General features: G+C 40.2%; 1 protein-coding gene across 1 annotated transcript in view; it reads right to left on the reverse strand.

Moving 5' to 3' along the window:
- Positions 1-11549: 11549 nt before the first annotated feature.
- The window catches only part of sec63 (SEC63 homolog, protein translocation regulator), a 107088-nt gene continuing 93438 nt past the window's right edge, over positions 11550-25199 (reverse strand). The window contains exons 19-21 of the mRNA XM_072246140.1: positions 20619-20717; positions 14358-14462; positions 11550-12530 (exon numbers count right to left, since the gene is read on the reverse strand). Coding sequence (XP_072102241.1) covers positions 12393-12530; positions 14358-14462; positions 20619-20717 — 342 coding nt within the window. The 3' untranslated portion in view covers positions 11550-12392. The remainder of the gene's footprint in view (positions 12531-14357; positions 14463-20618; positions 20718-25199) is intronic.

The following is a 25199-nucleotide window of genomic DNA, read 5'->3' on the forward strand; positions in this document are numbered from 1 at the left end:
CTGATGACGGGAGGTGATTCATCTGGGCAAGGCAGCAGCAGCCAGACCAATAGCACCATGGTCAGCTCTGAGCCTCAGAACGGTAGGGTAAATCCTTGCAGAGTAATAGACATAGGGGACTTGATAGTTAGGGGGACAGATAGGAGATTCTGCAGCAGCAAAAGGTAGTGTGCTGCCTCTCGGGTGCTAGGGTCCAGGATGTCTCTCTGTGTTTGCAGAATATTCTTGAAGGGGAGTGTGAACAGCCAGAGGTCGTGGTACACGTTGGTACCAATGACATAGGTGGGAGAGGGGTAGAGGTCCTGCACAGTAAGTTTAGGGAGTTAGGAAGGAGGCTGAAGAGCTGGACCTCCAAGGTGGTAATCTCTGGATTACTCCTGGCGCAACGAGCTAGGGAAGGTCAGAACATGAAGATAGCCCAGACAAATGAGTGGCTGAGGAGATGGTGCAAGGGGCAAGGTTTCAAGTTTTTGGACCATTGTAACCTTTTCTGGGGAAAGGCGTGACCTGTACAAGTGGGACAGGTTGCACCTGAACTGGAGGGGAACCAATATCCTGGGAGGGAGGTTTGCTAATGCTATTGGGGAGAGTTTAAACTAGATTTGCAAGGGGGTGAGAACTGAAGTGAAGAGGCAGAGGATGGAGTGGTTGGCATACAAGTAGAGCCAACTTGTTAAGAGCTTGTGAGGAAGGATAGACAGATGAGAGAGCAAAGATTTACTCAGATAGATGGTTTGAGGTATGTCTATTTTAATGCAAGAAGCATCACAAACAAGGCACGTGGATCAATACGTGGAACTATAACATTATGGTCATTACAGAGATTTGGACGGCTCAGGGACAGGAATGGCTGCTAAGTGTGTCAGGCTTTCGATGTTTCAAAAAGGACAGGGAGGGAAGCAGAGGTGGGGCGTGGCATTGCTAATCAGGGATAGTATTATGACTGCAGAAAAGGAAAAAGTCATGGAGGGATTGTCCACAGAGTCAGTGTAGGTGGAAGTCAGAAACAGGAAGAAGGCAACAATTCTATTGTTTTTTTTAATTGAGCCCCCAAGAGTAACAGACATCAAGGAGCAGATGAGGGGGCAGATTCTGGAATGGTGCAATAATAATAGGGTTGTTGTGATGGGTGATCTTAACTTTCCTAATATTGATTGGCATCTCCTTAGAGCAAAGGGTTTGGAGGGCATGTGGTTTGTTAGGTGTGTTCAGGAAGGTTTCCGGGCACAATATGTAGATACGCCAACTAGAGGAGAGGCTGTACTTGATTTGGTATTGGGAAATGAACCTGGTCAGGTGCCAGATCTCTCGGTGGGAGAGCATTTTAGAGGTAGTGATCGCAACTCTATCTCCTTTACCATAGCGCTGGAGAGGGATAGGAGCAGATAATTTGGGAAAACATTTAATTGGGGTAGGGGGAAATGCATGGCAGAAATATGACAAATGTTCAGATATTTGCATGGAATTCTGCATAGATATGTTCCATTGAGACAGGGAAAGGATGGTAGGGTAAAAGAACCATGGTGTACAAAGGATGTAGAAAATATAGTTAAGAAAAAGATAAAAACTTACAGAAGGTTCAAGAAACTAGGTACTGCTAGAGTTCTATAAAATTACAAGGTTGCCATAAAGGAGCTAAAGAATGAAATTAGGAGAGCTAGAAAGAGCCATGAGAAGGCCTTGGCAAGCAGGTGTAAGGAAAACCTCAAGGCATTCTACAAGTAGGTGAAAAGCAAGAGGATGAACCGTGTGAGAATAGGACCAATCAGGTGCGATAGCGGAAACATGCATGGAATCGGAGGTAGTGGAGGTACTTAATGAACACTTTGCTTCAGTATTCACCAGCAGAAAAGACCTTGGCTACTGTTGGAATGCTTTACAGCTGACTGAAACACTTGAGCATATAAACATTGAGAAAGAGGATGTGCTGGAGCTTTTGAAATGCATGAAGTTAGATAACTCACCGGGTCCAGACGAGATATACCCCAGGCTTCTGTGGGAAGTGAGGGAAGAGTTCGCAAAGATCATTGCCAGAGGCTCAGCATCAATAGGAATGGAAGAGGAACCAGAGGACTGGAGGGTTGCAAATGTTGTTCCCTTGTTCAAGAAAGGGAGGAGAGATAACCCATGAAAGTATAGACCAGTGAGTCTTACTTCAGTAGCGGGCAAGTTGTTAGAGAAGATCCTGAGGCAGGATTTATGAGCATTTGGAGAGACATAATCTAATTAGGGATAGTCAGCATGAATTTTTCAAGGGCAGGTCATGCCTTGCAGACCTGATTGAATTATTTGAGGATGTAACAAAACACAATGATGAATATAGAGCGGTGGATGTACTGTATATGGATTTCAGTGAAGCATTTGAAAAGGTTCCCCATGCAAGATTCATTCAGAAAATAAGGAGATATGGGATCCAAGGAGACCTTGCTTTGTGGATCAAGAATTAGCTTGCCCACAGAAGGCAAAAGGTGGTTGTAGATTGTTTGTATTCTGCATGGAGTTCAGTAACCACTGGTATTCTGTAGGAATCTGCTCTGGGACCCCCTTTTCTTTGTGATTTTATAAATGACCTGGTTAAGGAAATAGAAGGGTGGGTTAGTAAGTTTGCTGATGACACTAAGGTTGGGGATGTTGTGGATAGCCTGGAGGGTTGTCAGAGGTTACAGCGGGACATCCATAGGATGCAGAAATGAACTGAGAAGTGGCAGATGGAGTTCAACCCAGATAGGTGTGAAGTGGTTTATTTTGGTAGGCCAAATTTGAAGACAGAATATAATATTAATGGTAAGACTTCTGGCAGTGTGGAGGATCTGAGCGATCTTGGGGTCTGTGTCTATAGGACACTCAAAGCTGCTGCACAGATTAATAGTGTTGTTAAGAAGGCATATGCTGTGTTGGCCTTCAACTGTGGGATTGCGTTCAAAAGCCATGAGGTAATGTTACAGCTATACAAGACTTTTGACAGACCCCACTTGGAATACTGTGTTCAGTTCTGGTCCCCTCACTACGGGAAGGATGTGGATACTATAGAGAGTGTGCAGAGATTTACAAAGCTGTTGCCTGGATAGGAGAAGAACTTGGCCTTTTCGCCTTGGAGTGACAGAGAAGGAGAGGTGCCTTTTAGAGGTGTATAAGATGATGAGAGGCATTGATTGTGTGGATAGCCAAAGGCTTTTCTCCCCAGAGCTGAAATGGCTAACACGAACGGGCATAGTTTTAAGATGGTTGGAAGAAGGTATTGGTGGGGGGGGGGAATGTCAGAGGTAAGTTTTTCCACACAGAGAGTGGTGGGTGCGTGGAATGCACTGCCAGTCAGAGTGGTAGAGGCAGATACAATAAGATCTTTTAAGAGACTCTTAGATAGGTACATGGAGCTTACAAAAATAGAGGGCTATGCAGTAGGGTAACTCTAGGCAGTTTCTAGAGTAGGTTACATGATCGGCACAACATTGTGGGCCGAAGGGCCTGTAATGTGCTGTAGATTTCTATGTTTAAGAGATTGTGGAGGCATTAGTAATGATCTTTCAAGAAATCACTAGATTCTGGAACAATTCCAGAGGAATAGAAAATAGCAAATGTCACTTCACTCTTTAAGGAAGGAAGGAAATTACAGGCCAGTTAGCCTGACTTCAGTGGTTGGGAAGATGGAGCCCATTATGATAGATGAGGTATTGGGACACTTAGAGGCACAAGATAAAATAGACTAAAGTATAGTTCCCCCCCCCCAAGGGAAATTCGTACTTGACAAATCTGTTCAAAGTTCCAAATAAATTTATTACCAAAGTACATATATGTCACTATACACAACCCTGATGTGGTGGTCAATTCTAACAAACCAATTGCTGTTGCTGGTCACCAAGCATAGGTTGTTAGCCTTGTTTGATGTGCCAATAATAATGTTCCAAAAAGTTGAAGAACTGCATTCGAACATTAATTAGCAACTAACAAAACATACAATCTTGAAATGATACAATTAAACGTAATTAAGCAAAACTAAGCGGTCAAAAGATCTGACACCTGGCGATCTCCAGAACTAAACTGCCCAGAACAAAGCATGAATATGTAGCTTATTCCCTTCACTTTTACCACACCATCACTCATGTGACTAGTTACCATAATAAAACATAATAAACAGGCAACGCAGATTACAATGCAGATAGAAAACAGATGCATAGCTTCTACACCTGAGACTCATTGTCTTGCATAATAACCATAATAAAGTCAATGAAAGCCCAGTTTTATTTTGTTCAAACACTGTGCAAAAGACAATAAACTGTGCAAATGCAAAAATAAAGAATAACTAAGCAGTAAACATCCAGAACACGAAATGAAGAGTCCTTGAAAGTGAGTCCATAGATTGTGGAAACACTTCAATGATGGGGCAAATGAAGTTATTCACTTTGGTTTAGGAATGTGATGGTTGAGGTGTAATAACTGTTCCTGAACCTGGTGGTGAGAGTACTGAGGCTCCTGTTATCTTTCTCCTGATGACAGCAGTGAAAAGACAGCATGCCCAGGATGGTGGTGGTGGTGGGGTTCTTTGACAATGAATGCTGCTTTCCAGCAACAATTCTTCATATATATGTGGTCCATAGTGGGGAGGGCTTTACATGTGATGGACTGGGCCATATCCACTACTTTTTAAAGGATTTTCCATTCAAGGGCATTAGTGTTTCCATACCAGACTGTGATGCAGCCTATCAGTATACTCTCCACTACACATCTATAGAAAGTTGTCAGAGTTTTAGATGTCATGCCAAATCTTTGCAAACTTCTAAGGAAGTAGAAGTGCTGTCGTGCTTTCTTCATAATTACACTTACATGCTGGGCCCCAAGACAGGTCCTCCAAAATAATAACACCAAGGAATTTAAAGTTGCTGACCCTCTCCAGCTCTGATCCTCCAATGAGGACTGGCTCAAGGACCTTTGGTTTCCTCAAGTAAATAATCAACTCCTTGGTCTTGCTGGTATTGAGTAAGAGGTTGTTGTTATGGCATCGCTCAGCCAGATTTTCAATCACCTGACTATATGCTGGTTTGTCACCACCTTTGATTCAGCCTAAGACAGTGGTGTCATCAGGGCGTTGGAGCTGTACTTAGCAACACAAAGTGTAAAATGAGTAGAGCAGGGAGCTAAGCACACAGACTTGTGGTGCACTTGTGCTGATGGAGATCATGGAGACATTGTTGCCAATCCAAAACTGATTGGAGTCTGCAAGTAAGGAAACAGAGGATCCAATTGCACAAGGAAGAAGTGAGGCCAGTCTTGAAACTCATTGATTAGTTTTGAGGGGATGATGGTATTGAATGCTGAACTGTAGTCCATAAAGAGCATCCTGACGTATTTGCTTTCCAGATGTTCCACGGCTGAGTGAAGAGTCAATGGGATGGCATCTGCTGTGGACCTGTTGGCCCAGCAGGCAAAGTGGAGCGGATCCAAGTCACTTCTCAGGCAGGAATTGATTTGTTTCATCATCAGCCTTTCAAAACACTTCAGCACCCAAGATGCATGTGCTACTAAATGATAATTGAGGCAGGATACTACATTCTTCTTGTGAGATAATTTAAGCCTGCTTGAAGCAGGTGTGGCACCTGAGACTGCCGAAGCGAGAGGTTATAGATCTCAGTGGACACTCCAGAGAGTTGATCAGCACAGGTTTTTAGTACTTTGTCAGTTACCCCATTTAGGCCTGATGTTTTTCGTGGGTTCACTCTCCTGAAGGCTGCTTGCACGTTGGCCTCAGTGACTGAAATCATCGGTTTATTGGGGGTTGTGATGGTTCTTCCATGTTTTGACAGTCAAAGTGAGCAGAGAAGGCATTGAGCTCATCTGGAACTGAAGCCTATGTCATTTGATTTAACTTTGTAAGAGATAGTATTCAAGCCCTGCCACAACTTTTCAGCATCCTTCATTGATTCAAGTTTAGTCCAGAGTTGCTACTTCACCTGTAGGTCGTAACTGGACCTCTTGTAATTTTTTTGGTCAGCAGACTTGAATGCCTCTGATCTAGACCTCAGCGGGTTCCAGATCTCATGGCTCATCCAGGGCTTCTGGTCGGGAAAGACTCAATTGTTTTGTCGGGAACACTTGTCAACATCTGCTTTAATAAAGTCCATGACAACCACGGTGTATTCATTCAGATCCACAGATTAGCTCTTGAACACAGCTCAACCAACCAACTTGAAGCAATCCTGTAGCCGCTCCTTAGAGGCTAAAGTATCAGGTATGTTAGAGAAAATGTGCAACACAAAGTCTTTCAGCCCATAACTTCAAGTTACCCAACCTAGTCCCATCTTTCATCAAAATGTCTATAACCCTGCAGACAACAGCTCTTCTTGTATGTGTCCAAGCACTTTTCAAACACAAGGGTTTCCATTTCTACCATCCAATATGATCACAGGTATTGACCCAGGCGAAAATGATCATCTCCCTTATTATCTTAATTTAAATTCACTCGCCTGATTTTACACTCCTCCTCTAGGTGTAATAGATGTTTGCTGTTTTATTCAACTGAGTCTTACTTCTGCACTCAACCTCCTCTGTTCTGAAGAAAATAAACCAGCCTCATCTTTTTATTGCTGAAACATTTTAGTTTTGGGACCATCTTTTACATCTCCTTTGCACCTTCTCTAGTATAATCATATCTTTCCATAATGCAGAAGCCAGAACCCAGAACCCAAGCTGTGGTCACAGCAGTATTGTGTACAGTTCCAACCTTCCTGTATTTATATCCTGCATCTCGTTTAATAAATAATCCCAAGTAGTGTCAAGCATAGAAAATAAAAAAGAGCAGCAGCTAGCCATTTTTTAATCCATAAGGCTATAGCTAGTGGATTGCTAACATTGTACTATCATTTAAAAAGGGGAAATCAAATAGCCCAAGCTGTAGTTACAAGCCAGTCAGCTTAATTTCAATAGCAATTAATTGAAAGAGAGAGATGGTATAGATCTTTTTCAATGCAGACCCAACATGGACTTGTTATAGAATCATAGCGTCAGAGAAGACTACAGCACAGAAACGGTCTCTTCCGCTCATTTAGTCTGTGCCTAACTATTGATCTGTCAGGACCCATCGAAATGCACCTGGAACATAGCCTTCCATTCCCCTCCCAGCCATGTACCTATCCAAATTTCTCTTTAATGTTGAAACCGAATCCACATCCACTGGGTCAAGTTCCTCCTTGGATTTCCCTTAAATACTTCATCTTTCACCCTTAACCCATGACCACTACTTTGTCTCACCCAACTTTGGTGGAAAATAATTTTGTGTACCTTTATCAAATCTCCCCTCGTTCTCCTACACTCGGGAATAAAGTCCAAACCTACTCATCCTTTCCCTATCACTCAGGTCCTCAAGTCCTGGAAATATCCTTGTAATTTTTCTCTGCGCTTGTTCAATCTTATTAATATCTTTCCTGCAGGTAGGTGACCAAAACAGCACACAATTCTGCAAATTAGGCCTCACCAACATCTTAAACAACTTCACCATAACATCTTACTTCCTATACATAATACTTTGATCTATGAAAGTCAATGTGTCAAAAGCTTTCTTTATGACTATCTACCTGTGACACCAATTTCAAGGAATTATGTATCAGTATTCCCAGATCCCTCTGTTCAACCACACTCCCTAATGCCTTACCACTCACCGTGCCAAGTCTTACCTTAGTTTGTCCTCCCAAATGCAACACCTTACACTTGTCTGCATTAAATTCCATCTGCATTTTTCAGCCCATTTTCCCAGCTGGTCCAGATCCTGCTGCAAACTTTGACAGTCTTCCTTATTGTCAACTACACCTTGAATCCTTGTGTCATCTGCAAATTTGCCGACCCAGTTTACCATATTATCATCCAGATCATCGATACAGATTACAAACAATCGATCTAGCATCGATCCCTTTGGCACACCGAGTCACAGGCCTCATTCTTCCACCACTCTGACTTCTCCTGCAAAGCCAATGCCTAATCCAATTAATGGGTTCTCAAGACTTGAGCAGGTAGAGTTGCTTAATGTAGACTCCTTTCACTTTAAGATCTTTGACAAGGGTCCAGCTGCTAGACTGGGCAGAAAAGCATTAGACCATGTGGTTCAGCCCGGTTGAAAGAAGATTGATCTATAACTGGCTCATTGACAGGAAGCAGTCATGTTCATTCTGAATGGAAGGCTGATTCCAATGTGGCATTGCAGGGCACAGTTCCAAGTCTTCTGCTTTTTTTTTGTGATATATATCAATGACTTAGACAAAGGACAGATTACAATAATGCTTGCAGAAGAACAATATTGCAGAAAGCCCTAGCTTATGATATAACAGTAGGACTGATCAATAAAGTACAAAATCCCACATGGACATTAAACTAGAGAAGCAGGTCTATGTTGATAGCATTAGTAGCCACTGAGTTTATTGTTTTGGTCAATCACGAGTATAAATGATCCTCTAGTTAATCGCTAAAGGTGGAAACTCATCCTTCAATCTATTTTGTTAATTATTCTGCCTTGATGGCTCAGAGAGACCTCAGCATGCAGTTATCAAATTAGACCATGGAATTACATTCACTACCTGCAAACTGCTACCAGAAAGCCTGGCCTAAGCACCCATAAACAGGAGGAACTGAACTAGATATCATGGTTTTAAGTAAGAAACTGAAAATATAGTCATCATTGAAAACCAAATAAGATGAAGTTACTATCACCAGAATGAGAAGTATTTCCAAAATTATGCAATACAGATCTAGAAGTTAATGAACAAAGGCAACCCTTTGGACATATAATCTCATGTTCTGGAATTAATATGCTAACTACATTTTACTAAACATTTTTCCCTTTCATAACTCCTGAACTTATCCTCCTCCCAAACACCCTCTGTACTCCTAAATATTTCCTGCCATCTGCTCCTAGTGACACTCCCTTTTTATTTCATTAGAGCCAATTACCATCATCCCCTTCTGCCTTGCAGATAAGACCATAAGACTTAGGAGCAGAATTAAGACTTTGGCCATCGAGTTTGCTCTGCCATTTCATTATGGCTGATCCACTTCCCTCTCAACCCCATTCTCCTGCCTTCTCTCCATAACCTTTCATGCCCCAATCAATCAAGAACCCAAGAATCTATGCCTTAAATACATATAATGATCTGGTTTCCATAGCTGCCTGTGCAACTAACTCCACAGATTGACCACCCTCTGGCTAAAGAAATTCCTCATCTCCATTATTAGATAGATGTGCCTCTATTCTAAGGCTGTGCCCCCTGGTCCTAGACTCCTCTGCTATAAGAATCATCCTCTCCACATCCACTCAATTTAAGACTTTCAACATTTGATAGGTTTCAATGAGATCCCCACCTCATTCTTCTAAATTCCAGTAAGGCTCAAAGTTGTCAAATGCTCCTCATAATTATCATAAGCTATTCATTTCTGGAATCATTCCAATGAACCTCTTCTGAACCCTCTCGAATGTTGGCACATCCTTTCTTAAATAAGGGGTTCAAAACTACTCACAATACTCCCAAGTGAGGCCTCACCAGTGCTTTACAAAACCTCAATATTACATCCTTGCTTTTATATTCTAGTTCTCTTGAAAAGAATGCTAACATTGCATTTGTCTTACTCATCACTGACACAACCTGCAAATTAACCTTTAGGGAATCCTGCACGAGGTCTCCTAAGTTCTTGGCACCTCAGATTTTTGAATTTTTTCTGTTTAGAAAATTGTTTATGCTTTCATTCGTTCCACCAGAGTACATGCCTATACACTTCCCAACACCGCATTCCTTTTGCCACTTCTTAAACCATTCTCGTAATCTTCCAAGTCGTCTTGCAGTCTCCCTGCTTCCTCAATACTACCTGATCCTCCACCCCATCTTTGCATCATCCACAAACATGATCATAAAGCCATCAATTCAGTCAGGCAAATCATTGACATACAACATAATGTAAAAAGAAGCGATTCCAACACTGATCCTTGCCAAACACCACTAGTCACCAACAGCCAATCAGGAAAGGCTCCCTTTGCCTCCTGCCAATCATCCAATGCTCTACCTGTGCCACTATATTTCCTATAATACCATGGGCTCTCATCTTGTAAGTAGCCTCGGGTGTAGCACCTTGTAAAAGGCCTTCTGAAAATTCAAGTAGCCAACATCAACCAATTCTCCTGTATCTGTCCTGCTTGTTATTTCCTCAAAGAATTCCAACATATTTGTCAGGAAAGACTTTCCCTTGAGGAAACCATGCTGACTTCAGTCTATTTTGTTATGTGCCTCCAGGTACCCTGAAACCGTATCTTTAACACTCAACTCGAACATCGTCTTAACCACTGAAATCAGGCTAACTGGCCTATGATTTCCTTTCCTCTGCCTCCCTCCCTTCTTAAACAGTGGAATGAAATTTGCAATTTTCCAGACCTCTAGTGACTAGAATCTAGTGATTCTTGAAAGATCATTACTAATATATCTGTAATCTCTTTATCTACCTCTTTCAAAACCCTGGGGTGGGTGTAGACCATCTGCTATAGGTGACTTATCTACTTCTTGACCTTTTGGTTTCTCATGCACCTTCTCCCTAGTAATTGCAACTGCACTCATTCCTGATCCTGATGCTCTCAAACTTCTGGCATACTGGGTCTTTCACAGAGAAGACTGATGCAAATACTTATTCAATTCATCCACTATTTCCGTGTCCCCCATTACTACTTCTTCAGTCTCATTTTCCAGTGGTCCATTATCTATTTTTGCCTTTAACTCTTTATATATCTAAAAAGAAAAAAACATTTGGAATAATCTTTGATAACATTGGCTTGCTTACCTTCATATTTAATCTTTCCCTCTGTTATGGCTTTTTAGTTGCCTTCTGTTGGTCTTTAAGTTTCCCAATCCTCTCACCTCCCACTGATATTTGCTCTACTATATGCTTCTTTTGCTTTTATGTTGGCTTTGACTTCCCTTGTCAGCCACAGTTCCGTCATCCTGTCTTTACAATACTACTATGTCTTTGGGATGTATCTATCCTGCAATCAACTTTGACCAGCTCTAATTCTCTTTACTCTACTGTAATACTGATACACCTGACTTCAGCTTCTCCCTCTGAAATTGCAGGATAAAATCTATCACATTATGATCACTATCTTTTGACGGTTCCTTTACCTTAAGCTTCCTTATCTAATCCAGTTAATTACACAAATAATATCCATTTGACATTTCCTTTGCCCTACCTTAACCTATCCTTCTGCCTTTCATTCCACAACCTACAGTACTTTACTGTGCATTTATCATTGAACACATCTACCTTTCCAGTTCTGATAAAAGATGATTTGAAACCTGTGCTTCCTACAGATGAATTCTGACAAATTTAAGTATTTTCTACTACTTTAAATGACAAATGTTTCATTTGCATTATTTCCAGCAACTGATAAGACAATAAAAGTTTGAAACTTAGACCAACTCATGTCAAAAATCTTCATGAAAGATAATCAGAATAAATATAGAACACTATAAATAAAACCCTGGGGAAAAAACTATGTAAATATTCAAAATGCAATAAAATAATAAAAAATATCATTTCCAAACTTGTTTATTAGAATAGCAGTTCTTGGATATCATTAGTCTCTTCTGCATCTGTACTTGATTTTGGATTTGTTGCTGCTGGACAAAAACTACAAAATAATATATTACATTTTAAAAACATTTGCCATTTTATTTGCAACTATTTTAAATACAAAGAATATAGATGGATATATTTCCCCATTTATAATATTATGTAAACAAAAGTAGCAGAAATGTATACAACAATTTTCGTTTTCTAATCTGACCTGTCAATTGAATGGTAGTTTTTGTGTATTATTGATTAAAAGTTCGTGCTAATCCATACTAACTAAAGCTCAAACCCTTTAGACCTGTTAACACTTGCAGTAAAGTCAATCATCCATCAGTTTATCCCGAACACTGAATTAAAAACTTCAAACATGGTCCCAAAGCAGATCCAGAGTTTAGTATAGAATACAACTTGGCTCTCAGATGCAGTTCTTTTTCTATAGTCAAAAAATCTATTCCAATCTTTTGGAGAGGAGGAAAATTAAAAAAAACAAATTGATTATGAAAGCAATAATTTCCCCACTGTCCACACATGGTTTAAGCGGCATTAAGGGCACTCTCATAAAAGGTGTCATGGCGTTGTGTCAGACATCGGAACCCCTGTGCTTTAGAGTAAGTGTCGAACACATTTTCAAAAACTGCACAGCCTGTTGCTGAGATTACTAACACGGACTGAATACCATGTTCTTTTTCATCCCCCTTTTTAAAAAAAATTTCTTGTCCTTGATTACATTAATCACAAGAGCAGTTGTTGGAACTGTGTGCAACATTTTGTGTGGTTGTTGTTGAGAAAGTAGATTAACCAGCTTAATCATTATCTTCTTCCTCTTCTTCACTATCCTCGATTCCTTCACTGTCTTCCTGATCTTCTTCCTCCTCTTCCGTCTCTGGAATATCCCACTGTGGATGAGTTTCTGGTACTTGCTTTGCCTCTTGGACTTCAAACTGAATTAACAAATAAAAAAACCATGCGGTTAAGTACTTACTAAATGCAAAGTCATCACATTCTGATCTTCAGCTGGCTGTTTGAACAAGGACGTCCAGCTGACTTGTGTGTAGGTCAGCTTGTTTCTGACTTCTACATTAGCACAATGCAAAGGAAAAGTCAGATTCATGCTGGTATCAGGGGCCAGTGTTTTTGGTCCCTAACTTTGACATCAGAGTGCAGGGTTAGATGAAAGGCCTGAGGCATATCTGACCACCTCACCTTCATGCTACAGAATATTGATTGGATGTAAAGTGACTTCCTCAAGCAAAATGGGGAATGAACTTTGATGGAAAAGTTCAGATAAGCGAGGTGACTTTTCTATATTTTTAATTAATTTCAAGCACTTTCTCTAAATTCATCTTTAGCTATGTTTCTGATCAACCAGCGCAAGGTCTCAAGACTGGACACATTTCTCCCTATTCTGCAAGCTGGCTAAGGTAGTGAAGATTCAAAGACATTTGGATCTTATAGACCAAAAAGATGAAAAGCAGCCACAATAAAAAGTTCCAGGACAATGGATGAACCATGGATCAGAGGACAGTATTACAGAAACAGAAACTATTCCTGGGGGGGCAATTATGATTGTTTAATAATTAGCCATATTCCGCCAGCGAGGTTTCAGTAGATTTGTTGCAAGATTGCCTTCAATACTCCAGAAGAATTTTGGATTAAAAATTAAGAATGGTAACTCTTGAACCACTTTCACCATTGCAACTCCAAGGAGGCATTTTTAAAATAAATGACATAAAATGCCTTACAGCATTTCTGTCATATTACAATGTCAGTTCATATTCATATGCAGTATTGTACTCCCTAACTTATTAGCTACTAATTAACTGTATGATATTCTAAAATGACTGGACAATTTTCACCACACCAAAGGAGAATAAGCCAATATCATTTTCTAAAAGTTGATAACTGAAATATTCTTTCCTGACACAGGTAATGGGGAAGAATATGGTGCCATTTAAAACTGAGTCAGTTAAATAATGTTTCAATGTTACATTAAAGTCTCAGAAGTAATGACCAAGCATATTAAACGAGAGAAGTCAAATTCTTTTGGATTGGATATCAGCCAGTCTACCATTCAAGGCAAATGAAAGTTCCTTAATCTCTGATAACATCACCTTGCCAACTTCATACGGTCATTCTCTAATATTAAAGCTGGCCCTTGAATGGTATACATGTTTCACCTGAACAAAGTACAGATTTGTTCAAAATAATGCTGCCTTGCCTAGGAAGATCTCTACCTCTCTTCCATTCACACTGTAGATTAAAGTAAAAGATTGTTCCAATGACAATTAAGACTCCAGTACTTTTTATTTTCAGGCCACTACCAGCCCTCCAATCCTGCTATCAAAATCCGCTCAATTTTCCCCTGTAACATTAATGCTCAGAATTTCATTCCATCCAAACAGCTAACATTTCCAGCACTAACTTACAAAGCTTTGGGTACATGAATTACTATACAGTGGGAACTCATGCATCAGAAGGTTAACATTTAAGGGGCTGTTAGACTCAATAAAGTAATATTCTTGCAGCAAACATCTCAAGTGGCATCTCATCCTTCCTATATAGTGACAAATTGAGCAAAGGCAAAGTACAGATCACAAAATGAGCGCTATACAGTCCATTTCATCTTGACTGCTTAACTCAAATCACCATGTAATACAGGCACCGGAAGCCACACAAAATGTTTACAAAAATACAGAATATAAATCAAAAGTCAGAAAGACAAAAGTCTATGATTCTATGACTTCAAATATAACATTAAAACAATTTACCTTTAATGGCCTGATTAGATCTAAACCCATATAAGAATCAGACCTCAGAATTACAGAGTATTGATAATTGCCGGGTTTATATGGTGCAGAGAATTTTAATTCAATCTGAAACAGAAGGAAATGAAATGTTAAAGATTAAATTAATTAAATAGTTTCTAAAAATGTAATTTTGTTCCACGTTTGCATAAAAGTTAACTAGTTGAATTCTATACCTAAACTGGTTGTGAAAAGAACTTGCAACTAAGACCACATTCTTCACCAATTTTGGTTGCCTCAAGATATTCTAGAGCCCACAAAATAATTTTGTGTGCATGACTACCACACCTTATTAGATACACTGGCTCTTTAATGCAAAAGATTTAATCAGCCTATCATGAGGCAGCAATTCAACACAAAAGAGCATGCATACATGTTCATGAAGTTCAAACCAAACATCAGAATGGGGAAGAAATGTGATCTAACTGTGGAATAATTGTTGGTGCCGGGCAGGAGGGTTTCAGTATCTCAGAAACTGCTGATCTCCTGGGACTTTCAAACAATAGTTTGCAGATAACGGTGTGAGAAACAAAAATATCCAGTGAGTGGCACTTTAGTGGGCAAAAACGACTTGTTAATGAGAGGTCAGAGAATGTCCAGACTGGTTCAAGCCGACAGGAAGGCGACTAACTCAGATAACCAGCATTTCTGAAAGCACATGTTGAATCATAAAGTGGATGGATTATAGCAGCAAAAGACTACACAGGGTTCCACTCCTGCACTAAATAAAGTGGTAGCTGAGTGTAGAGAACACAGCAAGCTGGGGAATAACGGCCAGAAACCTGTATTGGCTAAAGAATAGCTATTATTCCATTCAGTAGATGCAGTACCCCTGTTCTTTAAACTAGTGCTATGGGACGTTTTTTTTTTAAAAAAAAAACAACAGCCCAAGAGAAAATATGGAAGCTCTGTTGGCTGCTCAATCTGCAACACGATATCCATGGTGTGATATACTTGTATTATGCAGAAGAATGTCAGCCTAGGTGTGCATGCTCATATCCCCTGGAATGTAATCCTAATAAGATTTTACTCAGGAGTACCACTAATCAAGATACGCCTGGACTCTGATCATCCAAACCTTATGTTCAGCTCAAGCTTTTGAACATAGTGGCATTAATGACATAGGTAGACTAGGTGAGGAGGTCCTGAAGACAGATTTTACGGAGCTAGGTAGAAATGTGAGAAACAGGATTGCTACCTGTGCCACATAACAGTGAGGGCAAGAATAGAATGATTTGGCATGTGAATGCAGAGCTGAGGAACTGGTGCAGGGGGCAATGGTTCAGATTTATGAATCATTGGAGTCTCTTCTGGGGAAGGTATGACCTGTACAAAAATGATGGGCTACACCTGAACTGGAGGGGGGGGGGGGGTCCAATATCATTGTGGGCGGGTTGGCTAGAGTTGTTCGGGAGGGTTTAAACTAATTTGGCAGGAGGATGGGAACCGGTGTGATAGTGCTGGGGAGAAGGTAGTTGGTTTACACAGCCAATGTGTATTGAGACTCCTAGCAACGGGAGGCTGACAATAGGGCAAAATTGCAGTCTACAAGATGAGTTGCAATGTGAAGGATGGTCAGAATCAAAAATGGTGAATACAGGACTGAAGGTGTTATATTTGAACGCATGCAGTAGATGGAATTAAGACAGATGAACTTGTAGCACAGTTGCACAGTTGCAGATTGGCAGGTATGATGCTGTAGGCATCACTGACTCATGACTAAAGGACGATTATAGCTGGGAGCTTAATGTCCAAGGAAACACATTGTTTTGAAAGGACAGGCAGGAAGGCAGAGCGGATGGTGTTGCTCGGTAAAAAAAAATAAAATCCAATCATTAGAAAGCACTGACATAGGGTTGGAAGGTGTTGAATCACTGTGGATAGATCTCAGGAACTTCAGGGGTAAAAAGACCCTGATGGGAGTTATATACAGACCCCCAAACAGCAGTAAGGATGTGGTCTAAAAATTACAAAGGGAGATAGAGAATGCATGCTAAAACAGCAATGTTACAATAGTCTTTTCTTTTTAAATCTTTTTATTGAATAAGTATACAAAAAGGTAAGCCATATAGGCATTAATACACTGTTAGAATGTAATAAAATTACAGGAGATATTAATACAAAAAAAAGATACAAACAATGTAATTTAAACATAACGTACCAAGGTAACATAATGTATACTAATTTTTATATATATATATCAATAGAGAAAAGGAAAAAAAACCCACCATGCAACTAACTAAAAGCAAAGCAAGCAATGTTACAATAGTCATGGAGTATTTCAATATGCAGGTAAATTGGGCAAATCAGGGTAGTTCTGGATCCCAAGAGCAGCAATTTCTAGAAAGCCCTTTTTAAGAGCAAATTGTGGTTGAGCCCACTGGGGATCGGCTTATCTGGACTGTGTTGTGAAATGATACAGAATTGATTAGAGAGCTTAAGGTAAAAGAGTCCTTAGGGGCGAATGATCATAATATGATCAAATTCACCCTAAATTTTGAGAAGGAGAAGCTAAAGTCAGAGGTTACTATTACAGTGGAGTAAAGGGAATTACAAAGGCATGACAGAAGAGTTGGCCAGAATTGATTGGAAAAGAACTCTTGTCGGTATGACAGCAGAGCAACAATGGCTGGAATTTCTGGAAGCAATTTGGAAGGCACAGAATATATACACATCCCAAACAGGAAGAAATATTTTCATCAAGGAGAGGACCACAGCAGTCATATCAAAGAAGCCCAAATCCAATCTTCTGCAAACTGCCAAATCATGGGAGATGAGGGTTGATGTGGGGAGCAAGTTGCAGTTCCCGGGGGTGGTGCAAACCACACTTCGACCAGACATCATACTGTGGTCCACCAAAGACAAGAGAATCATCCTGGTGGAGCTCACAGTACCATGGGAGGAAGGATGCAAGGAGGCTCATGACAGGAAGGCCCTGAAGTACCAGTCCTTAGCCCAGGAGCGCAGGGTCAGAGTTTGGCAGATATAGCTATTCCACATGGAGATCAGCTGTAGAGGGTTCCTGGCAAGGTCAGCATGGAGGTTGCAGTCTGCGCTGGGCTTTGATGAAAAGAGCAGAACCAAGCAGCTCGCAGGATGGGGGAGGATGCAGAAAGAGCCTCTTGCTGGATATGGAACAGGCGAAAGGAGTTGAGCTGGAAGTCAGGAATAGGTGGGCAGTGATTAGGCCACCACTGCTGACCCGCCAACTGGAGAGTGTAGTGGTTAAGGGTTGAAACACATGAAGGTTGGGAACCACCTGACAACATCTACTCCTGGCCAAAGGCTCCGCGGTGTATGATGCAAGTAAAGATGACATAACTATAGCTAACAAGAAGTCAAAGCCAACATAAAAGCCCAATAGAGGGCATATAATAGAGCAAAAATTAGTGGGAAGTTAGGGGATTGGGAAGCTTTTAAATACCAACAGAAGGTAAGGTACAGATGGAACACAAAAGCTAGCTAATAATATTAAAAAGATACCAAATGTTTCTTCAGATACATAAAGTGTAAAAGAGGCAAGAGTGGATATCGGATCGCTGGAAAACAATGCCGGAGAGTGAGTAATTGGAACAAGGAAATAGCAGAAGAACAGAATAAGCATTTTGTATCATTCTTCACTGTGGAAGACTGTGGAAGTACCAGGTGTCAGGGGTCATTAAGTGCATGAAGTTACCATTATTAGAGAGGAGATTCTTGGGAAACTGAAAGGTCTGAAGGTAGATCAGTCACCTGGACCAGATGGTGTACAACCCCAGAGATCTGCAAGAGTTGGCTGAAGAGACTGTGGAGGCATTAGTAAATGATCTTTCAAGAATCACTAGATTCTGATGATAAAGTTTTAAGAGAATTGGGGGATTCTCAGATTCCTGTAAATAATGGGTTAAATTTGAGTACCGACTGTGTCTGTGTATTCTGGTTTGAGAATGGCCACAACATGTTTAAGATGATGTCTCACAGCTGCGTCTTTGGAGCGAGATAAGGGTTAAAGCTCCCACAGATCCACAGAAGACGTCTCCTGATTTTTCACACTTTTTGGTTTCAACAAAAGGCAGTTGTTGATGGAGATAAGACAGGACATTCCTTTCTTAATTAAAGCTTAAATTTGGTGGAGTCTCTTATCTAAGTTATTAAGTTTTGTTCTATTTGAGTAGCTGGAATGTCTATCCAACTGATTGCTCTTTTGTATCAGTGGCCTTATAAATTGTAACAATTCTGGAAGTCGAGCAGAGAACTTGTTTGAACTGCCAGAGGAATGAGAACGCTTCTCCCCCTGATGTCGGGACCAAGTTCCCTCGCCGGCTGAGCTCGAAGAAATAAACTGGTGAAAAGATGAGTAACAGTCTTTTTGTGCTGTGGTTATTTGGTCCAGTGAATTTAAGTTTACACTGAAATGGCACCGGAAGACTGAAAAATTGCAATTGCCACTCCACTCTTCAAGAAAGGAGAGAGGCAGAAGAAAGGAAATTATAGGCCAGTTAGTCTGACCTCAGTGGTTGGCAAGATGTTGGAGTTAACTGATAAAGGTGTAATTTTGGGGTATTAGAGGCACATGATAAAATAGGCAGTAGTCAGCATAGTTTCAAGGGAAAATCTTGCCTGACAAATCTGTTAGAATTCTTTGAAGAAATAACAAGCAGGATAGACAAAGGGGAAGCGACTGATATTGTGTATTTGGATTTTCAGAAGGCCTTTGACACTACTTAACTAGCTATGAGACCATGATATTACAATAAAGATGCTAGCAGGGATAAAGTTGTGGCTGACTGGCAGGAAGCAAAGAGTGAGAATAAAGGGAGCCTTTGCTGGTTGACTGCCAGTGAGAAGTGGTGTTCCATTGTGTTGAGGCTGATTCTTTTTATGTTATATGTCAGTGATTTGGATGATGGAATTGATGCCTTTATTGCAATGTCTGCAGATGATATGAAGATTGGGCAGGTAGTGTTGAGGAAGCAGGGAGACTGCAGAATGGCTTGGACAGATAAGAAGAAGAGTGTCTGGAAGTGTGTAGCCATTTTAGTAGAAGAAATGAAAGAGTTGACTATTTTTTAAATGGAGAGAAAATACGACAAATTGAGATACAAAAGGACTTGGGAGTCCTTATGCAGGATTCCTTAAAGGTTAATTTTCAGGTTGAGTCTGTGGTGAGGAAGGCAAATGTGATGTTAGCATTCATTTCAAGAGAACTGGAAGATAAAAGCAAGGATATAATGTTGAGACTATACAGCACTACTGAGGCCTCTCCAAGCATTGTGAAAAGTTTTGGGTCCCTTATCTTAGAAAGGATTTGCTGAAACTGAGAGGGTTCAAAGGAGGTCACGAGAGTGATTCCACGTTTGAGCGACTTGTCATATGAAGAGTGTTTGATAGCTATGGGCCTGTATTCACTGGAATTCAGAAGAATGAGGAGTGACCTCATTGAAACCTATCGAATGATGAATGGTCTTGATGGAGTACATGTGGAGAGTATATTTCCTGTGGTGGGAGAGTAAGACCAGAGGACACAGCCTCAGAATACAGGGGCTTTCTTTTAGTATGAAGATGAGGAGGAATTTTTTTTAGCCAGAAAGTAGTGAATCTATGGAATTCTCTGCCACGGGCAGCTGTGGAGGCCAAGTCTTTATGTATACTTCAGATAGCGGTTGATAGATTCTTGATTGGTCAGGGCATGAAGGGAGTGGGGAGAAGGCGGGAGATTGGGGCTGAGGGGAAAAATGAATCAACCAAGATGAAATGTTGGAGCAGACTGAATGGGCCAAATGGCCTATTTCTCTTCCCATGTCTTATGGTCTTATATGGAACATAAATCTATTTGGAAGATAACCGATCCAACAAAATGCTGGGCAGATATAAATATTTTGCAATAAACAGATGGTTACAATCATCCTTTCTAGAGGTTTAAAACTTATACACAAGTTTAGTCTTTTCATTTATACATATAGCATATTTGTCGTCTTTCAAAACGTATTGAGCATCGTGAGCACCATTTCTACTTTGTCATGAAATTAGAACAAAAAGTAAATAGAACTATCCCAGAATTTAAGATCCTTTTAACTTTGTCCTTAACGTGTCACTTTTATACACATGTCAAGCTGCATGACAACTGGAAAAGTTAACAGCAGAACACAAGGAAAGCAAGCTATAAGATGCAGGATATTTATTTTACCCAATGAATCCACTCACAGCAACACATTTTAATTTTAGAGAAGCGTTCAAGGAACTTACCTCCTCTTGTTCTTTAAGGGTGCATACATGACATGGCATCGATATTAACATGTGTTCTTTCCTGTCTGCAATATAAAGCCACCACCACTCTTGTTTCTCCTGTAAAAAAAAAAGTTTACTGTGAGTGTTCCTGGAGGGCTGGATTGATAACATCACAAGACTCAGTGTAGAATAAATTATGTTTGTATTTAATCTCATCTTATTTGCAATCAGAAGACAAAGTTTGTATTATACTGTAAGAATCCACTATCCAACTATTTAAAAATTGCAACTGCATTTGCCCTGAAACTCAGCATGGTCCCAGTTCCCACACTCCCTATCCACTCTCTGGAGCCCATGTTTCCACAAGGGTTATATATTGTGGAATTTAGATCAGGAATTGAATAATCAAAATACTGAAGGAAACATTAGACAGAAAGAAGCTATTACTACTTACTGGGAAAGTCAGAGCACAGATCAACCTAATGCAGGGTCAGTTGATTTATTCCTATACCTATCGTAAGGATAAGACAAAACAGGATACCAGAACTTGATAAACTGAGCTTATTTGAGTATGGTGATGGGTCGTATCTTAATAGCACAGGAAAGGATCTTCAGCTGCGATGAGAATAAAGACCTGGGCAGGAGTTGTTGCAGAAGTGGAGCTGTCTTTGAAGTTCAGCTGATGATTGAGCAGAGCAGCAAAATAGCCAATATACTGTAAACCTAAGAATGCAGCTCAAGAGAGAGGATGGCATCAAAAGTGTGAACACAATTTTTACTATGGACTGTTCTTGAAGTCTCCAATTATAGATATTTATAGCATGGCTACAATTTGATATAAAACAATTTGGCAAAAATGATGATTGTGGCATCATGCTAAGGCAGTAGTGCTAGTATTTCTAGTCAGTTTCCATATATAGGCAAAGCACCAAAATACAAGGAGATATGAGAATAAGGCTACGTCCACACTAGGCTGGATAATTTTGAAAACGCCAGTTTCGAGTAAAAATGATAGGCGTCCACACCAAGCTTTTTTAAAAATATCTCCGTCCACATTATAATGGATATTTGGGCGAATTTCCTCCTACTGGGCATGTGCAGGACACAGAAAACAAGCGAAGAGGAAACGATATACTTGGTGCGCGTTTGTCCAGTTACAGACCAGAAAAACCTTAAAGGAATTGCTGTTGGCTCTCACGCAGGAGGACTTAAAACTAAAAAACAACAAATACTGGAGCGTATGGAGGCAACCGACAGGGAATTCACGGATAGTATGACCCGGCTGACGATGAACATTGAAAAACTGACCAACTCTGCTACATTAATAAAGCACCTTGTTAAATGTATAAAACATGTCTGCATCAGTGTTATCTTGTATTTCTATACAACGTTACATTAGACTGCTACACATCTATTGTCAGAGAAGTACTTGCATAAATAGGTAAACCACCTTCATACAAGCAAGGACAGAAAACAGGGCAAAGTGAGTAGCCTGAGAATACCCACACTGGAATTCTGCAGATATTATCATGTAGCAAGTCTGGAAAGAAATGCACTAGACAATTACATTGTTTAAAAAAAAAGCTACTTTCTAACAGCTTAGAATCTTCCAAACTTTCATCCAGTACAAATGTGACAACCATAGGTTAAAAAAAAATCAAAAATCCACAGATGCCACAAAAGTTAAACAAATATAAAATGCTGAAAACATCAGGTCAGTCAGTAGCTGTAGACAAAGAAACAGAGTTCACATTTTAGGTTGAAGACTATCCAAACTGGAAAAGGGAAAACAAGTTGGCTATAAGCTGCAGAGAGCATGGGAGAGGGACAAACTGGGCACAGGATTCAGAGATCAGTACAGGCCAGAGTTATAGCAGGGAAAAGCTGAGTAGAATAGAACTTCACGATGTCAAATTGCTATATTATGTGCTCCATTTTAGCATCATAAATAAAATTTATCTTAAGGGAAGTGATTACTGCTTCAACAGAATTTGAGAATTGTCCACCAGATCAGTCAAATTCTGACTGGAGAGAAAATAAGGAACCACAAGCTACTTCTATTGATTTATAAAATACTAGCACCTCTTCTCTGTGCAGATCAAAGTATGAAAAAGAAAATTAAATACCATTCTACAAAAAGGAAAATAATTTTGGGCTTTGAGAAGGGAACCAGTGGATAATATATCTGAATTACCAAATGGCATCTGATTCGGTACCACAGGTTGGAAATAATAATTAACATGGTTAAAGGATTGTCTCAAGAACAGAAAACATTAAGTGGGCCATTTTTCAGTTTAGCAAGCTTTTACAAGTGTTAGGAGGATAAGAATCATATTCACTATCATATGTTGTGAAATCTGTTTTGTAGCAACAGTACTGTACAATACATAAGTCATAAAAAATTACAATAAATATATAAAAAAATTAGTAGTGCAAAAAGAGAGCAAAGGTGAGGCCACGCCTGTAGGTTCATGATCCATTCAGATATCTTGAGGTGGAGGAGAGAAAACTGCTCCAAAAATGTAAGTGTGTCTTCAAAATCCTGTAATCTCCTTCCTGATGGTAGCAATGAGAAGACAGCATGTCCAGGATGGTGAGGGCCCTTAATGATGGATATTGCCTTTTTGGGGCATTGGCTTTTGAAGATGTCTTCGATGGTGGGGAGGCTAGTGCCCATGATGAAGCTGGACAAGTATACAACCCTTTGCAGCTTTTTCCAGTACTGTGCTTTGGCACCTCCATACCAGATGGTGATGTAATCAGTTAGAACGCTCTCCACCGTACATCTGTAAGTATTTTCTAGAGTCTATGGTGACAAACTAAATCTCCTCAAACTCCTAATGGAATTTAGCTGTTGGTTTGCCTTCTTCATAACTGCATCAATATGTTGGGCCCAGGATAGATCTTCAGAGATACCTGTACTCAGGAACTTGAAGCTGCTCACTCTTCACACTGCTAACTCCTCGATGAAAAGTAGTGTTCTCTTGATTCCCCTCCCTGAAATCTACAATCAATTTCTTGGTTTTACTGGCATTGAGTATAAGGTTGTTGCTGTGGCACCACTCAACCAGCTGATTTATCTCACTCCTGTACGCCTGCCTCCTCATCACCACCTGAGATTCTGCCAACAACAGTTGTATCATCGGCAAATTTATAAAATAACTTTTGAGCTGTCCGTAGCTACACAGTCATGAGTGTACAGAGTAGAGCAGTGGGCTAAACACGCATTCTTGAAGCTTGCCTGTGTTGAATATCAGCGAGGAGGAGATGTTATTTCTGATCCGCACTGACCATGATCTCCCAGCGAAGAAGTCAAGGATCCAGTTGCAGAAACCCAGGTTTTGAAGCTTGTTGATTAGTACTGAGAAGGTAATGGTGTTCAATGCTAAGGTGTAACTAGCAGCTTGACATAGGTACTGCTATTGTCCAGGTGGTCCAAGGTCAAATGGAGAGCCAGTGAGATTGCATACGTAGTAGGTATATTGTGACAGCAGGTAAATTGAGAGTCCAGGTCTTTGATTAGGCAAGAGTTAATTCTAGCTACGACCAACCTCAAAGCACTCCATCACAGTAGATACAAGTGCTACTGGGCAAGTCATTGCAGTAGCTCATCCTGCCCTTCTTGGGCACTTGTATAATTGATGCTCTTTTGAAGAAGGTGAAAACCTTCCACTGTTGCAGTGTGAGATTGACGATGCCCTTAAACACAAGCCAGTTGGTTGGCATGGGTTTTCAGGCCTGCAAGGTACACCATCAGGGCCTGACACCCTGTGAGGGCTCATTCTCTTTAAAGATGTTCTGACATTCGCCTCTGAGACAATTAACACAAGGTCAGCAGATACTGTAGGAATTCACACAGGTTTGTTTTTCTCTTTCAAATTGTGCATAAAAGGTGTTCAACTCATCAGGGAGCGAAGAATCCCTGACTAGTACCAAGCTCTTATCTATTTAACATTTATACCAACCACATAAATTACAGTACGTTTCCTAGTTAGGCAACATGGTTGAAGAATGAGCTATGATAGAAATGTATACAAAGATACAGACAACTTAACTGAATGGATGAGATTCTGATAGATGGAGTGGAACTTGGAGAAAGTAGATTGGTCATTGATCATAGAAAAAAACAAAATGGAAGTATGAAATGAATTTTTTTAAGATACGAGAGGCTTGTACTGTTAACTAGTACAAAAAACAATGACGTTACCATGCAAGTGCATGTAAGCAATTAGGAAAGTAAATGATACATTGTCTTTTACTGCCAGATGTACGAGGCCTTGTCCTAATTACACATCCTCAAAATCCATCTTTTGTAATTCCACTAGTAATAATATTGTCAAAAACTGACCTTAGGAGTGAATAAGACCCATATTTTCCAAAATTCTACCCTCTTTAATATAACCTGTCTTCAGTCCATGTTAACACATTACCCACAATACTACATTTGGCGAATGAAATGAGTACTTTTGTTCCACACTTTGGTTATTGACTCTAGAATCTTGCCATTGAAAGATGTCAAGTTAACTGGACAAAAAAAAACTTTTTCCTTTTGTCTTCTTTCATCAGTCATACTCTTGCTGAAGGGTAAACTAGGCTCGA

This window comes from Mobula birostris, chromosome 2 (assembly GCF_030028105.1).
Source record: "Mobula birostris isolate sMobBir1 chromosome 2, sMobBir1.hap1, whole genome shotgun sequence".
NCBI classification, from domain to species: Eukaryota; Metazoa; Chordata; class Chondrichthyes; order Myliobatiformes; family Myliobatidae; genus Mobula; species Mobula birostris.